This window comes from Eublepharis macularius, chromosome 2 (genome assembly GCF_028583425.1).
Source record: "Eublepharis macularius isolate TG4126 chromosome 2, MPM_Emac_v1.0, whole genome shotgun sequence".
In the NCBI taxonomy this organism is placed as follows: domain Eukaryota; kingdom Metazoa; phylum Chordata; class Lepidosauria; order Squamata; family Eublepharidae; genus Eublepharis; species Eublepharis macularius.
In genome coordinates this window covers 91,902,363-91,919,986 of record NC_072791.1, presented here as the reverse complement: position 1 = coordinate 91,919,986, position 17,624 = coordinate 91,902,363, and the positions used below count along the sequence as shown (strand labels likewise).

Here is a 17,624-nt window from a genome sequence, read left to right as displayed (position 1 = left end):
GATTACCTTTATTAACCACCTCAGAAGTGAAGTAATCAACTAGTGGAAGAAATGTATTGCCTGAAGAGTACATTATTATCAAATGTAATGAAGGCAAAATAATCAGAGTCATGCACCAAGTGGGCATTATTGCCATGGATGAAACATCGTTGGCAGACTGTTGTTTCACTGTAATCAAGAAGACACATTCTAGGCCATTATGTAATGGGTGAAATTTAGCAGCCACTAATTAAATCATAGAATCCTAGAATCATAGAAATGTGACATATCAGTGTAACACTTGGCATGTGTTTGCATTAAGTTTTTAGGCTCTACAGCCCAGAATTCAGTTTTGCATCTTTAGTGCTTTGGATCCTGTATTTAGACCTGGGGAGACTTTTAGCATTGGGGAGTTTGTGTGTCAAGAAAATGACTCATCCCAGTCTATTTCTTGGTCACAGTCACCCAAATAATTGTTTAGTGGAACTCAATCTGCAAAGTGGTCTACTTTGCAGGAAAGACTTCTTGTTTACATCCTGGTAGGGCTGGGAATTTGCCTCTCTGTTACACAGCTGAAGGTTTAGTCAAGAAAAGCTGGTGGCAGCTCATTACCCTGGAAGTGAGGACTCACTCCCAGTTTTGAGTGTTTTGCTCTGGACTTCCCACTCAGGGCAGCTTGTGGACTATAGCTGTCTGTGACACCCAGTTCTTCAAAAAATGCAGAGAAGATTCAATTCAATGCTTTACCCAGACTGAAGGAGATTGACTGTGCCATCACAGAGAGGGAAGGGGGGAGGGGGGCAAAGAGCTGCTCAGGATGGTGCAGCGTTGCCAACCTCCAGGTGGGAACTTGAGTTCTCCCAGAGTTCTAGCTGATGTTCAGATGACAGAGATCAGTTCCCCTGGAGAAAATACAGCTTCAGAGAGTGAACTTTATGGCATCATTCCTGCTGAACAGGGTTGCCAACTTCTAGGTAGGGTCTGGGGAGCACCTGAAATTTCCACTGATCCCCAGATGACAGAGATCAGTTTCTCTGGTAGGGTTGCCAGGTGTCCAATTCAAAATAACAGAACCTGGAGCCAGGCAGGAAGGGAGAGAAGAGGAGGAAGGGGAGGGAAAGGTGAGGAAGAGGAGGGGGTGGCATGGTGCTCAGGAAGCTGGCCATGGAAGAAACAGGACTTGGCTGGGCTTGCAGCATTCCTGCCTCTCTGTTCCTCATTAAGGGGCAACCCAGGAGGGCTGGGCTGATCAGGAAGGGGAGGGAATGGTGTGGTACACAGGAAGCTGGCCCACCACCTGCAGAACAGGTGGAGCTTGGCCCAGGAGCAGGCACCGTTCACAGGTCGGGCCCACAGCTCCTCTATATCTCCATTCTCTATCGACAGACACACCCGAGGGAGGGCTGGGCAGGCCAGGATGGCTCCCTATGACCTGCCCTCAGTTGTGTGGCCCCATCACTGAGGGATTTGGGGGGTTGTGTAGTCCAGTGCGATGCCATCACCTCTGGATATGATGTTATCTTGCTGAGCCTAGGAGCGCGCATATGTGAAGAACTACTACGGTGAGTTATGGGGCCCCTCTGTGTCCAGTATTTTTTTAAAAAATGATCTGACAACTGTATCCCTTTGAAGAAATGGCTGCTTTTGAGGGTGGTCTCTATGGCATTATACCCTGATGATGTCCCTCCTTTTCCCAAACCCTGCCCTTCCCAGGCTCCACCCCTAAATTATCCAGGAATTTCTTAGCTTGGAGATGGCAACTCTACTGCTGAGCTCCTTCCCCATCTCCAAACTCTGCCCACAAATCTCCAAGTCAGAGCAGGAAGGCAGCAACCCCTGGCCTCAGCCAAAAACCATTACCCCTGGGTGCTATAGTTTGCTAGCTTGGAAGGAGAAGGGGCAACCCCTCCTTCCTGGGCATAAGTTGTAATGGGGTGGAGCTTAGCACATTTGAGCGTGCTCCACTTGTTGGTGTCCCATTCGATGCCTCATGCTCAGCCTGGACAGACGTGTTCTGTTGGAAAGAGGCTTTCAGGCAATGAAGCAGCGGGCTCCTTCCTACCTCCATCTTGTGTGGGTCAGAAGAGGAGAGCAGCAGAGCTGAGTGACTGGCAGAGGAGCACAATGGCATTGTGTGGAGTGCACCAGCTCACAGTAACATGTGGCAGCCAGGCAGTGTGAGTGGAGCCACACTGCGGCATGCTCCCTCTTGTCCTGATTGCCGTGTTGTTTGTGCAGAGTGTGTGGTGCTTGTTTGGGGCATGCAGTGCAGCTTCTATGGGGAGGCAGGGCAGCTTGAGCAGGCATCATGGGCCTGCCGTAGTGGGCTTGCCCCCCTTATTTGCAGGGAGGAAGCCTCTTCACCCAAGGCATCTTGTCGCAGCCCCATAGCGCCACTGGTGCTCATGCTCATGGCCAGCCGGGCCTTCCAACACCACAGCTGATCCCACCCCTAATATAGGGCAGGTGGGATGCCTGGGGGGTTCGCTGGCAGCCTTGTTTGAGGCAGCAGCAGAGTGGTGGGCACCCTTTTCTGAATGGCAGCCATTTCAGCCCTGCTGGCCATCTTAGAACCCCTCTTTTAGGACATTACAGACTCGGCAGCCATTTTAGGAGTATCAGCCACTTTAGGCCCAGTGGCCATCTTGGACCCCTTACAGGCCACTTCTGGCACGGCTGTCACTTTAAAGCCTCTTAGGGCATTTTCTGGCTCAGTGCCACTTTAGACTGCTCAGACTATTTAAGCCCAGTGGCCAGTTCCTACCCGATCAGGGGCCATCTTCTGGTCTGGTGAGGGCTGGATGTGACTTAGCAGAGGGCTTTAAGGGACCCCCTGTTGTTGGCCCGAGTGGGTCACTGGAATTGCCTGTGGGACCCTGGGGGCTGTTTTCAGCCACCCCACCACTAGCAGATTAATACCCTCCCCCCGTAGTGCTCAGGATGCCCCCTAAGAAGGGCAGTGGGCCCTCTTAAGGGAAAGCAGCCCAAGAAAATGCCCCCACCTAAATGAATGCTGCCAGCGTTGTCTTCCTCAAATGAGGAAACTGATGGCCAAAGTCAATGGGAAATTTTTGAGTGCCTGGCAGTGCTGGAGAAGGAGCAAGGCCTGACCACCCCTCAGCAGAGCAGGAATGCTAGGCACAGGACCACCAGGACAGCTTCTAGGTAGGCTTTTCAGTCTGAAATTCTAAGCCATCTTTCTGCCTTGGAAGGAACATCTTGCACAGCTACCACCATGGGAGGCAGTGTTCCACAGGAAGTTGAGCCAACAGCTGAAGAGACTGGTGAGACAGCCAATCTTCACTGAACTGCAGTACCTGGACCAGTCATCATGGTTGTGGAGGCCAAGGACTGGATGGTAAGCTACATGCTCCCCAGCAGGGGCAGGCTTGTCCCTGGGGTGCACGGGGCCCAGATGGGTGCCCCTCCACCCACAATGTATGGGTATGGACAGCTCGGCACTGCACCCTAGCCCTTATAGCCCATGGTGCAGACAGCCAGTACTGATCATTATGGATCAGCTGTGGCAGGCATGTCACAGACTCAGCACACTAGCTGGCCACACTGGGTCAAACTGTGTGGCCAGCTTCAAGCTTAGGGCTCCCTCACTCAGCACAACAGGTCACCCTGACTTCGCTGGCCTGGTGCAGATATCCTGGATTTCTCTGGACAGGCCAGATGCAGAGGATGTCCACTTATGGTGCAGTCCCTATAAATCCCTGCCATTTGGTGATACAGCGCTTTGATTAGGGGATCATTTGAATCCTGCCACAAGGAATTTTTTTTAAAGGGGTAATATGTAGATGTCTTCAACCTCCTCTTCAGGGAGCTTGAGAAGAAGGACAAGGAAGACTTACATGAAAGAGAAAAGAAATTGAAATGCAGACAGGTAGATCACACCTGGGCCAACTGGCTACCAGACTTTTTCACTTATGCAGGGGTTTTGGCCTGCACCCAGCCCTGGCGAGCAGCTTCACTCATCCAGTATATGGATATAATTTATGAGGGCTGCATGAGCTTCTCAGGTGCAGCATAGCTGCAATATGATGAGTTCTGCATGAAGGCAGCCATGAACTCTAACCTCCCAAAGGACTAGATCCACCAGCAGCTTTGGTTGTAGGTTATGTCCCCTGCAAAGCCCAATCTAGGGGAGCATTCTGACAGTGACCATCTTGTCCACAGACCATCTGCATCTTCTGGCACCCATGCCTCTGCAGGGCAGTTGGTTCAGTCCCAACTACTTTGCTGAGAGTATGCCTCCCAGGGTGTGTGTGCCAGAAAGGCCTGCCAGTATAGCCATGAGTGTGCAGGCCCCCTTGCCTTCATGGCTTGTCCCAGGTCTAAGAAAAAAGGCAGGAAGCACCCATGGTGCCCAATAAGGATGAGAACCCTCAGCATGTGCCTAAAGGGCTATCCCCGGCACGAAGATACCAGTACCTGTTGGACGGTTTTAGGCTCAGGGTCAGGATACCTTTTCAGGGCCCCTGGATGCCTTTCATGTCAGCCAACTGTAAATCAGTAGCTGGCATGGAGGGTGTGGTCAGAGACAAAATATCTAATGAATGTGCTGAGGGCAGGGTTTTGGGTCTGTTCGCTTCCCCCCCCCCCATGGTTTGTTTGTGGGTCTTCCCCTTGGACGTGGTGCCCAGAAAGTAGCCGAAAAATTCCGCCTCATTCACCACTTGTCTTACCCCAGGGTGATTTAGTAAACAACGCTATTCCTGAGCACTTGTGCTCTGTCTGCTATATGTCTTTCGACTAGGCCGTGTGGGTTGTGATGGCCAAATGCGACATCAAGTTGGCATTTTTTCTTCTCCCTGTCCACCGAGATGATTTTGAGCTGTTGGGATTTGCTTTTGAAGGCCAGTTCTACATGGACAGGGCTTTGCCAATGGGCTGCTCTGTCTAATGTGCTGCATTCGAGCATTTCAGCACCTTCTTAGAATGAGCTGTCTGGCACTGATTGAGTTGCCGGGTCATGGCACATTACTTGGATGATTTTCTTTTTGTGGTTCCAGCAGGGACCAGCCAGTGTGCCAGGCTGTTATTGGGCTTCGTTGAGATTGCCAAGCATTTGCAGGTCCCCTTGGCCCATAAAAAGACGGAAGGCCCTGCAATGGTTCTAACTTTCCTAGTAATAGAGCTGGACACAGTCTGTCAGAACTTTCGATTGCCAGTGGCTAAAGTCAATCATTTCCTTTTGTGGGAAACGTAAGGTCACTCTCCTTGAGCAAACTAGTAAAGAATCTAGTAGTACATTTAAGTCTAACCAATTTATTTGTAGCATAAGTTTTCGAGAACCACAGCTCTCTTTGTCAATCATTGTGGTTGCCACAAAACAAATTGCCACACCATTACCCACAGCATTAGGGTGGACCTGGATGTATGGGAGACCTTCCTTGCTTCCTATAATGGAGTCACCTTTTGGAGGGAGGACCTACTAGCTGAAGCCGAGCTTCAAATCACCTCCAATGCCTCTGGGCCCACCAATTTTGGAATCTCTTTCAGGGGCACTGGTGTGCAGAGTTATGCACACCATTGACATAATGGCGACCTTACCAAAAATTTAACTTTCTTGGAATTTTTTCAAATGTTAGTAGCGCTCTAGCTGTGGGGGAATGAGCTGGCCAACCACAAGGCCAAATACAAGGCCAACCAATCCAAGGCACATGATATCTACTTCTTCCTCCAGATCCCTCAACAGGATAGCATGGTCTACTGTGTCAAAAGCTGCAGATAGATCCAGGAGGAATGACAATGAAGTGTAGCCTTTGTCTGCATTCAAGTGGAGGTCATAGACTAAAGCCACTTGATCTGTCTCCATCCCATAGCCTGGTATAACACATATTTGGTCAAAAATTGTGGTTACTAGTTCCATGTTAGTGTAACTCAGGTCATTTATATTTAACATTTTAAATATAAACAATATGCACACATATTCTTATATCTATTCTATATTTTAACATTAGTAGAGTAAATTTGATTGCTTGTATTTTGATGGGATGTTCTGTATTGTCTGGAGCACCAGATCACAGAAATGATGTCATGTTGCATTTTCCCCTCTTCTTGTCCAAAGGAGTGGTGGTGGGAAGTAACGGTTGCTAATAGGAGGTTTTTTTGCCCTAGCAGGGGACCTGGCAACTCTACACTTAAAACAACTGCTTGGGTTGAGCCTAGGCACAATTGATCCCTCGATATTACAGTGCTTCGTAAAAAAAACTTGTGTTTAAAAGGAAAGTAAATGAAGTAACACCAGTTTTAATCTGTGTATGCAATGTGCTTTGATTCACTTCAGAATTTAGGTACTTGTCAGACCAAAGCAGCCTGAAATATTTTGTCTTTCCCCTCCTTGCTGGGTAGAAACAGAAACCTCACTCTCTTGTTTCTTGATAAATCTTACACTGTTCAGTTCTGTCTATACATTTTGCACTTTGGATGATAGTTTTGGTTCTATTTTTATATCTTGCTCTTTTAAATTGGTGGCCTACTGCTACTATTTTTCTGTTTCCATATCTATATTGTTACTGTTTAGATATTCTGTTTTAACAAAAAGCTTTTTAATTGTTTGAATGATATGAAATTGAGCAACTAGTTAAATGTAGGATGAGGAAGTGCAAATTTCATGCCCTTCTTGGGAGCATTCTAAGTGCTTTTTATGGATTCTCATATTGTAATGTAACAACTTATTTTAAGGATGCATGTTTTCTTTTATTATCTAGTTATTGGTAGCCCACAATTGTCTTTCTATTTCAGCAGTGTGGCAAATAAAAACATTGATATTAGTTAGCAGAGTAGAATTCAGAATCTACTTTGTTCTCTTTTTATCTTTCATTAGGTATTAGAAGAAGACTTCCCTCAAAATCAACGTGGAAACTCCAGTTAATGCAGATTCACCTGGATTATTATGAGGAACTATGTGATGCATACATATGATACCCATTTGACAGTCACTCCATAGGCTGCCCATTATTTTTTGGGTTCATTTCTAGGTACTGGCCATCACATAAAAAGATCTTCATGACCTTGGACCTCTCCTCCTATGCTGATCAGGAACTTTTAGAGGTGCTACCCTGCAAATGGGCAAGATCAACCCATTTGTACATGAGTTTTCTTTGTAGTGCTCCCACCCTATGAAACGGCCTGCCTGAAGATGTCAAGAAGTCTTCTAAACTTTTGTATTTCTGCACACTATGCATAACAGAATGATTCAGGAAGATGTTTCAGTAGTGAGAATGGGATTGTGGGCTGTACTACTAATTTGTATAATCTCTTCTCTTACTATATGTTTTTATCTTGCTTCCTCTGCATTATATTTCTACTTACACAAAACCATTTCTTGCATTAACATGCCATGTTTAACACTTATGTTTTTTTCAGATTTCTTTAGTCCTAGTCCTATTACATTATTTATCAGATGCATATTGATTGTTTTATATTATGTAATCTACCTTGAATCTGAGTGAGAAATGCAGATAATAAATCATTGCAAATTTATGATGGCTAATGGAACATAACAGAGAATTTCAGAAGAAAATCAGTCTGTGTTTTATACATTACAACAAAGCTTTTGACTGTATGTAGTATGAAAAGCTATGGAGAGTCTTAAATGAAATGGGGGTGCCACAACATCTGATTGTTTTGATGCACAACCTTTATTCTGGACAAGAGAATACAGTTAGGACAGAATGTGGGGAAACAGAATGGTTTCCAATTGGCAAGGGTGTCAGACAAGGATGCATATTATCCCCCTACCTGTTCAACCTCTATGTAGAGTATATCATAAGGAAAGCTGGATTAGATCTAGAAGAAGGTGGAGTGAAAATGGTGCAAGGAACATTAACAATCTGAGATATGCAGATGACACCATGGTGGTGCGCGCCTGTAATCCCAGTCTAACCATGGGAGGCTGAGGCCGGCGGATCGCTTGAGGTCGGGAGTTCGGGACTGCAGTAACCATATAACGTCAGAAGACGACTGTATCTCTGAGCTGAAAGGGTCCAGGATAGGTGGCCCAGCTTATACTTGCGGAGCGCGAACAGCTCCAAGGATCATAAGGATCGCACTATGAATATTGGCAGAAAACAGTGAAGACTTGAAACTTCTACTGATGATGGTTAAAGGAGAAAGCATCAAAGCAGGATTACATCTGAACATCAAGAAGACACAAGTAATGACTACTGAGGAATTACACAATTTTAAAGTTGTGTAAGGAGCAACTCTGCTTAGAATTGCACTGTAAAACACCTGATGAACACGTGCTGGTTAGGGGTCATCTTGTATCAAGAAGGTTGGTTGCTTAATGTAATAGTAATTTATTAGTAGATGACAATATTGGTGGAAACCAAAATGCTTAATCACTAACGTGTTCTGGTTTATATTTACTCAGAGGTTCTTCTCCTGGTTTTGATAACTCTATAGCTATCTAGTTATGTAGTCTACTTAAGTGGGCTAGGGAAATAGTTACTACGAGATTTGTAATTAGTTGGTAAATGTCTATCTGCTTATCTACATCTAAAATTTGCTCGCGTAGCTGAGTCTTTGTGGCTGTATAGTTTGACTAAGGTTTGGACCAAACCCTTTTGACCTATCTCATCTGAGAAACACTTTGTTTCTTCTTTAATTCTGAAGAAAACAGTTTTATTTATCTTATATCCCAACTTTCTCACTGAGACTAAAAATGGATGACATCATATAACAAGAACAACAACATTGGATTTATATACTACCCTTCAGGACAACTTAATGCCACACTCAGAGCAGTTTACAAAGTGTGTTATTATTATCCTCACAACAGGCACCCTGTGAGGTGGGTGGGGCTGAAAAAGCTCTGAGAGAGCTATGACTGACCCTTGGTTACCCAGATGGCTTCAAGCAGAGGAGTGGGGAATCAAACCAGGTTCTCCAAATTACAGTCCTGCCAATCTTAACCACTACACAAAAAATAGGACTAGAATTACAAACGTTAGAAAAATAATGAAAAAAGAAAATGGTATCAGACATGATATACCATAACAATGCAGAAACTGGAATTCCAAAAGTAGGAAACAATGCAGTGCATACAAGAAACATTGGAATAAACTACAGTCCTGTTCCTTTTACATAAGGCATCTGCCTGAACCATTACATGGTACTGCAGCCATATTCCTTGGAAATATTCAGGAGCAGCTGTGTTATGTATTGAGCTAGCTTCAAGGAGAACTAGGCTCCTAAGGTAACCAATCCTATCAGGAATTGGGATGTCAGCAACCAATCGTTATTCCTTGGACAGGAGCCAATTGCAATCAAGTAAACAGGATGTCTTTTGTTGTGTGCATGCAAATGAAGGATCCTAAAGCCCACGTTCTTATTGGGTTGTTATGGATATGGGGTGGAGTTGGGAGTGTATATATTGTGGCCCTTTCGGGGCCAGTTTTTCTTCTCTTGTACAATAAACTATACTATGAGCTGAAGTCATTGCCTGGCTGAATCACTTGCGGGGCCTACCCCAGTACTTAATACTGGCGACGAAGGTGGGATGCAGCATGGGTATGCAGCCCCGCAAGAGGAGTGCCCAGAGCGAAATCACTACATGCGGGTAAGCAGCCCCGCGCCACAGAGCTGAATCACGCCCAGCAAGGAATTGTCGCCTTGTCCAGCCGCACTCGCTCACCCCTCTGCCAGCGCAAGGGGACAATGGCTACCGCAGGCCACTTTGGGCCTTTTGACTCAACCTCCGAGGACTGGGAGTCCTACATTGCGAGGTTCGAATTCTACCTTGAAGCAAATAAGCTGAAAGACGCTGAGCTGCAAAGGGCCACGTTCTTCAGCGTCTGTGGGAAAACCACGTTCGAGATCGCCCGGGCGCTCGTAGCGCCAGCACAGCTCCAGGCGTTGGCGTTCAGCGAGATCAAAGACAAGCTCCGAGACCACTTCTCACCGCAGCCGTCGGAAGTTGCCAGCCGTCATGTCTTCCACAAGCGAGACCAATCACATAGCGAGTCCGTTAGCAATTTTGTTACCGCCTTACGGAAAGCAGCGAGGAAATGCAACTTCCCAGACCTCGAGAATACTCTGCGAGACAGACTGGTGTGCGGTCTGCGGGACGAGAAGCTGCAGCGGCGCCTGTTTGCAAAGAAGATGCTCACGTTTAAAGAGGCCCTGGAGGAAGCCCTCGCGGCGGAGACGGCCGAGCGGTCCACCAAGGAGGTGTGGCAGTCGCGCAGCCCGACCTTGGCCAAACGAGCAGAACCCATTCACCACGAGGGCCTCGCGAGCGACACCGAGGAGGATGACGAAGTCAACCGGACGCAAGCCACCAGATCCCGGCGCTCCGAGCAGCAGCAGTACAGGGGGCCTCCATGTGCCAGTTGTGGGGGGACCCATGAGAGGCGGTACTGCGCATTCAGAGATGCAGAATGCCGAGCATGCAGGAGGAAGGGCCACATCGCACGCGCCTGCAGGACAGTCAGGAAGGGAAGCTCCCCGCTGCCGAGGCGACCAGCAGAGAAGGGGCTGCGCCGGTCCAACGAGTGCAATGCCATAGAGGAGCACGCAGTCAGGACTCTCGTCCTGAGCACGAAGGCGACAGTACAGCCAAAGATACGCGTCACAGTGCAGATCGAGGGAACGCCATGCGAGATGGAAGTGGACTCCGGGTCAGCACTATCCATCATCTCGAAGGACCTCTTTGACCGAGTGTGCACCGGCGGGAGGAGCAAGCGCCTAGAGCCAAGCGACCTGATCCTGACGGACTTCCAGGGACGACGGGTTCCAGTGGCAGGAGTTGGCCTAGTCAAGGTCAGCTACAAGCAGTTCCAGGGCCCCCTCCGTGTGGTTGTAGTCAAGGGGCGCCTCACCAGTTTGCTGGGGCTTGATTGGTTCGAGGCGTTGGGCATCCACGTCACCGGGGTCCAACAAGTCAGCCAATCAGGCATCCGGGCAGTCTGCGAAGAATTTCCCGGCGTGTTCGATGGGTCCCTCGGCTGCTACAAGGGCCTGCCCGTCTCATTCAACCTGAATGCAGCTGCAGCGCCAGTCCGCCTCAAGGCACGCCGGGTCCCCTTCGCCCTCAAGCCGCGCATAGATGAGGAGTTGGACCGCCTGATCGCACAGGGAGTTCTCGAGCCCATGTCGCATGCCTGCTGGGAGACACCAATCGTCACGCCCATCAAGGCCAACGGGGACGTGCGAATCTGCGCGGACTACAAGTGCACTATCAACAAAGCACTGCAACAACACGCGTACCCCGTGCCGGTGGTCAGCCACCTTCTGGCATTCTTAGCGGGGGGACGCATATTTGCAAAGATCGACCTGGCACAAGCATACCAGCAACTGCCAGTGGATGAAGCTACCGCGGAGGCGCAAACCATCGTGACCCACCGCGGAGCGTTCAAGGTCAAGAGACTCCAATTTGGGGTGAGCGTAGCCCCAGGCATCTTCCAGGGACTCATGGAGGGGTTGCTGCGGGGAATCCCGGGCGTCATTCCGTACTTTGATGACGTCCTGATCGCGGGATCCACCCCCTCCGAGCTCTCCGACAGGCTCCGGGAAGTGCTGCGCCGCCTCCAAGACGCGGGACTCAAGGTAAAGAAGGAGAAGTGCCAGTTCGGCGTGCCCAGAGTAGAGTTCCTAGGATTCCTCATCAATGCAGACGGAATCCACCCAACGGATAGCAAGGTGCAAGCCATCTCCCAAGCTCCGCCACCTCGCTCCAAGAAGGAGCTCCAAGCCTTCTTGGGGCTACTGAACTTTTACCACGCCTTCCTACCGCACAAGGCGTCGCTGGCGGAACCCTTGCACCGCCTCCTGGAAAAAAACGCCAAGTGGACGTGGGACCGCAGGCACGCCCGTGCGTTTACAGCGGTCAAGGAGCTCCTGTCATCCGAGGCAGTGCTGACGCATTTCGACGAAAGCAAGCCGCTCATCCTTGCCAGCGATGCTTCTCTGTATGGGATCGGCGCTGTGCTGAGCCACCGGATGCCAGACGGCCGGGAGACGCCAATCGCCTACTTCTCAAGATCCCTGTCACGAGCTCAGCGGAACTACGCACAGATCGACAAGGAGGCCCTGGCACTGGTAGCAGGAGTCAAGAAGTTCCACGACTACGTCTACGGGCGGCGGTTCGAGATAACCACAGACCACAAGCCGCTACTTGGCCTATTAGCGGCGGACCGGCAAACGCCGCAAGTAATGTCACCCCGGATGCTGCGCTGGTCGGTGTTCCTGTCTGCCTATGACTACCAGGTGTCCTACAGGCCGGGGAAGGCCATTGGGCATGCCGATGCCCTCAGCCGCCTGCCATTGCCAGAGCCTGCCGACGACCCCTCACCGGCCCACGGGGTCATGCAGATCGAGGACTTGCCACAGCCCCCCCTTGTGGCTTCGGACATAGCGGCACACTCTGCCAAGGACCCCACTCTCTCCCGGGTCCTCAACTGGGTGTGGAGGGGGTGGCCAGCGGGGGGAGCTGAACCTGAGCTCCAACCATTTCACTCCTGCCAACTTGAGCTATCAGTGCACAAAGGGTGTCTACTCTGGGGGAGCAGGGTCGTCGTTCCCCCCAAGCTGCGACAGCGGGTGCTAGAGGCGCTGCACGTGGGGCACCCAGGGATAGTAAAGATGAAGGCGCTGGCCCGCAGCTACGTGTGGTGGCTGGGAATAGACAGGGAGGTGGAAGGATGGGTCCGGGCTTGCCAGCCTTGCCAAGAAGCCCGGCCTGAAATGCCGCAAGCTCCGGTGCGAGCCTGGGAGACAACGCGAACGCCATGGTCGCGGCTTCACATAGACTTTGCGGGCCCCTTCCAAGGACACACTTTCCTAGTCGTTGTGGACTCATACTCCAAGTGGCTGGAGGTAGTCCCGGTATCAGCCATGACGTCAGGAGTTGTCATCCGCGCCCTTCGGTGCCTAATTGCAACACACGGGCTGCCGGACACCATCGTGTCGGACAACGCCGCCCAGTTCACGTCACGGGAATTTCAAACGTTCCTGGAGAACAATGCCATCCGGCACGTCACATCGGCGCCGTTTCATCCCTCCACGAACGGGCAAGCGGAGCGCATGGTGAGGTCAACGAAGGAGTCACTGCACAAGCTCGGCCGGGGGGATTTTAGCCAGCGTCTGGCGGACCTCTTGCTGCGTCAACACATCACCCCCCATGCCACGACGGGCCGGAGCCCAGCAGAGCTGCTAATGGGGTGGAGGTTGACCACACTACTGGATCGGCTGCACCCAGACTTCGCACCCGACGCCAAAGGAGAGACGGAGGCGCCGGACCTGCCCCGAGCGTTCCAGCCAGGCGACCGAGTGTATGCCCGGAACTACGGGGCCGGGCCAGTCTGGATACCGGCAACCATCTCCAGGACTACTGGACCCGTCTCCTACGAAGTAGCCAACTCCAAGGGCAAGATCTACCGCCGGCACATCGACAAGCTGCGGAAACGATGGCCACCGCGAGAGCCGGAACGGGATGGTAACTTGCCCCCTTGTGTCACAGAGACTAGAGAGGTAGCTGGCGCGGCAACCGGGAGCCACCCGGGCGGGCCGGGGGGAAGCCACGACCCGCTACCAATGACACACGGCGCTGCAGGCGCCGCCGAGACAACCCCCTCCATTCCTGCTGGGGAACCGGCAACCGATAGCGAGGGACCGACCGCGGGGAGCCAGAACACAGAGGGGTTGCGCAGGTCCCAACGGGTGCGCCAACCACCGGCCTTTCTGGGGGACTATGTTTGGAGCGGGGCGCCCCAAGCTTAGGGGGGAGGGGTGTTATGTATTGAGCTAGCTTCAAGGAGAACTAGGCTCCTAAGGTAACCAATCCTATCAGGAATTGGGATGTCAGCAACCAATCGTTATTCCTTGGACAGGAGCCAATTGCAATCAAGTAAACAGGATGTCTTTTGTTGTGTGCATGCAAATGAAGGATCCTAAAGCCCACGTTCTTATTGGGTTGTTATGGATATGGGGTGGAGTTGGGAGTGTATATATTGTGGCCCTTTCGGGGCCAGTTGTTCTTCTCTTGTACAATAAACTATACTATGAGCTGAAGTCATTGCCTGGCTGAATCACTTGTGGGGCCTACCCCAGTACTTAATAAGCTGCAAGACTTATTTGCCAGGGCTTTTGAATGGGGTGTTCCATTGGACATATTCCAGCTTGTTAACATCCTTCTTAAACTGTGGTGCCCAGAACTGAACACAGTACTCCAAATGAGGTTTAACCAGAGGAGAGTAAATCAATACCATCATTTTGCATGATCTGAACACTATACTTCTGTTGATACAGCCTAAAATCGCATTTGCGTTTTTAGCTACAGCATCACACTGCTGACTCATGTTCAGTGTATGATCTACTAAGACCCCTATATCCTTTCCCCATGTACTACTGCCAAAGACAGGTCTCCCCCCCCATCCTGTATGTACACATTTGATTTTTCCTGCCTAAATGCAAACTTTATATTTACCTCTGTTGAAATTCATCTTGTTTTCCAGCCTGTCAAGATCACTTTGAATTTTGCTTCTGTCTTCTACTGTGTTTACAACCCTTCTCAGTTTAGTATCATCTGCAAATTTAATGAACATCCCCTCTATTCCTTCATTCAAGAGTTTATAAAGATGTTGAACAACACTGGGTCCAGGACAGATCCCTGTGGCACTGTTGTGTACTGGGCCGAGCAAGGCCTCTAAAGTAGTTACTGTATTGATTGTAATGCACTATACTGTGTTGAGCTTGAGGTTCAGTCAAGGCTCCCAAAGCCTGCATTCTCATTGGTCCATAATCCCTGCAATATCACTGGTTACTTTCTCATGACAGCAGCCAATCGGTCCTCTATAATAAAGACCAATCAGTGGCCTGTCTACTTCAAACAGTGTATATAGTTTATGCAGATGATGGTATTCTAAAATATGTATTCTCATTGGCTATCAGTTATTCTGGGGGTGGAGCTGCTGTATATATATTGAGGACTTCTGTTCAGTCTGTCAGTGTGTGTTGTGTTCCTGCTAAATAAAGAGCTATTGAATCACCTCGTGTCTGAACCCACTATTTAACACTGGCGACGAGGATGGGATCTCTGATTGGGTATGCAGCCCCAATACCAGAGCGATATCACTAACAAGGTGCTTGGGTAGGCAGCCCCAAGACCTAAGCTGAAATCTTAAGCGTGAGGAATTGTCACCTCCACCATCCGACATACGCTCGCTTCGTCCAGAAGGCAGACATGGCCGCTAAGGGCCACATCGCTCGGGCCTGCATAACTGTCAGGAAAGGAGGCTCTCCGCAGCAGTCTCCTCACCTCACTCCGCGCTGCCAAAGGCCAGGAGGAAGAGAGTGCCAGCTGAATGAATGCCACACCACAACTGTCATCATGCACACACAAGCAGGCAACAAAGATAAGATCTACACCACGGTTTGTATTGAGGGAACACTGTGTGTCATGGAGGTTGACTCCGGGTCAGCGCTCTCAATTGTCTCCAGGGACACCTACAACCGCCTGTGCTCCAAGGGCAAGAACCAGCCGCTCAAGCCCAGCAGTCTACACCTGATGGATCTCCAGGGTCGTCGGGTTCCAGTGGTTGGAGCTGGCCGAGTTGTGGTCGGCTACAAGGACTTTCACGGCCTCCTTCCTCTTGTTGTGGTTAAGGGGCACTGCACGAGTTTGCTGGGACTTGATTGGTTCAAGGCGTTGGGCATCCGCGTTACCGGAGTCCAACAAGGCAGCCCATCCATAAGCAAAGCGGCACACAGCAAGTTCCCTGCCAGGCACGTTTCATCAGGGCGCCGCAAAGGGCCGCCCGTCTCCACGCCAGCAGTGAAGACAAGCCATCGGAAGGAGCATCAGGTCCACTCTGCACTCAGTCACATCAGCTTAAACTGCCTTGGCCGCTATGGGAGCAGAAACAGAACCGGGACTTTTCTCCGCAATCCACGGCCTCAAGTGGCTCGCAAACTCCCACAAGAGACTGCACCTCCAGAGCAAAGCCAGCAAGGAACACGGGGCTGTCGGCCCCAAAGAACTCTGGAGCGACTGCACCGTGCAGCCTCTGGCAGGCTCACCTTTCCCCATTCCCACTCCAGGACTCTGTTGGCATCAGGTAGTTCCACACTAGGGGGGAAGGGGTGTGATGTATTGGTCTCAGGGCCTCTAATGTATTCTGGCTCATCTTCCCCAGCCTATCTGCGAACAACAGGGTATTCCAAACTAAGGGGGGAGGGGTGTTGTGTACTGGGCCGAGCAAGGCCTCTAAAGTAGTTACTGTATTGATTGTAATGCACTATACTGTGTTGAGCTTGAGGTTCAGTCAAGGCTCCCAAAGCCTGCATTCTCATTGGTCCATAATCCCTGCAATATCACTGGTTACTTTCTCATGACAGCAGCCAATCGGTCCTCTATAATAAAGACCAATCAGTGGCCTGTCTACTTCAAACAGTGTATATAGTTTATGCAGATGATGGTATTCTAAAATATGTATTCTCATTGGCTATCAGTTATTCTGGGGGTGGAGCTGCTGTATATATATTGAGGACTTCTGTTCAGTCTGTCAGTGTGTGTTGTGTTCCTGCTAAATAAAGAGCTATTGAATCACCTCGTGTCTGAACCCACTATTTAACAGGCACGCCACTTGTCACTCCTCTCCAAGAGGATGAGGAACTATTTGCCAGCACTCTTTGGGTCAATCTGTCAGCCAGTTACAAATCCATCTAATAGGATCCAAACCACATGTTACCAACTTGTAAACCAGAATATCATGTCAACTTCATCAAAAGCCTTGCTGAAATCAAGATAAACTATGTCTGCAGCATTCCCCTGATCCACCAAATTAGTAACTCTCTCATAAAGGAGATAAGGTTAGACTGACATGACTTGTTCATGACTTGAGGAACCCATCCTCAAGAACACAGCTGTCTTTTCTAAATGTTCATGGACTGACTGTTTGATGATGTGTGCCTTTTCCATGGTGCCTCCTGTTCTGTGGAATGATCCAAGGTTGAAAGAGTTGGGTATGTTTAACCTGGAGAGCAGGCAACTGAGATATGATATGATAGCCCTCCTCAAGTATTTGAAGGGCAATCATATAGAGAATGGAGCAGAGATGTTTTCTGTTGCCCCAGAGGATTGAACCAGAATCAGTGGGTTAAAATTAAAGCAAAAGTGTTTTAGGTTAACCATTAAGAAGAACTTCCTGATAGAGTGGTTTCTCAGTCGAACAAGCTTCCTCAGGAGGTGGTGGGCTCTCCTTATTTGGAAGTATTTAAGAAGAGACTAGATGGTCATTTGACAGCTATGATGATTCTCTGACTTAATGTGAATGTACACAGATCAGGAAAGGGAGTGCATGAGGGTATGAGCCAATTCTATGCTATCGTGGTCCTTTCCTATATGCCCATGGTAAAGCTGATCACAACTTTGGAGTCAGGAAGGAATTTTCTTCCAGGCCAGATTGTCCAGGGATCCTGGGTGGCATTTGCTTTCCTCTGAGCATTCAGCAGGGTTTGCTGGGGGGGGGGAGGAGTAGGGGGGAGATGGCTGTGACTTTCCTACATTGTGCAGGGGGCTGGACTGGATGACCATTGGAATCCCTTCCAGTTCTATGTTTCTATGTTTTAAAGTCATGAAGCACTTTAAATGAGCTGAATGAGATTCTGCTGACACAGTAGTGACAGAGGAA

At 49.6% G+C, this 17,624-nt stretch overlaps 1 protein-coding gene across 1 annotated transcript; it reads left to right on the top strand.

Annotated features, from left to right (window-relative positions):
* The first annotated feature begins 9,651 nt into the window (after nt 1–9,651).
* Nucleotides 9,652–13,713, top strand: LOC129323427 (uncharacterized protein K02A2.6-like). Its single transcript, XM_054969958.1, has one exon. It carries the CDS (start codon nt 9,652–9,654, stop codon nt 13,711–13,713), a length of 4,062 nt encoding a protein of 1,353 aa, XP_054825933.1.
* Nucleotides 13,714–17,624: the final 3,911 nt, after the last annotated feature.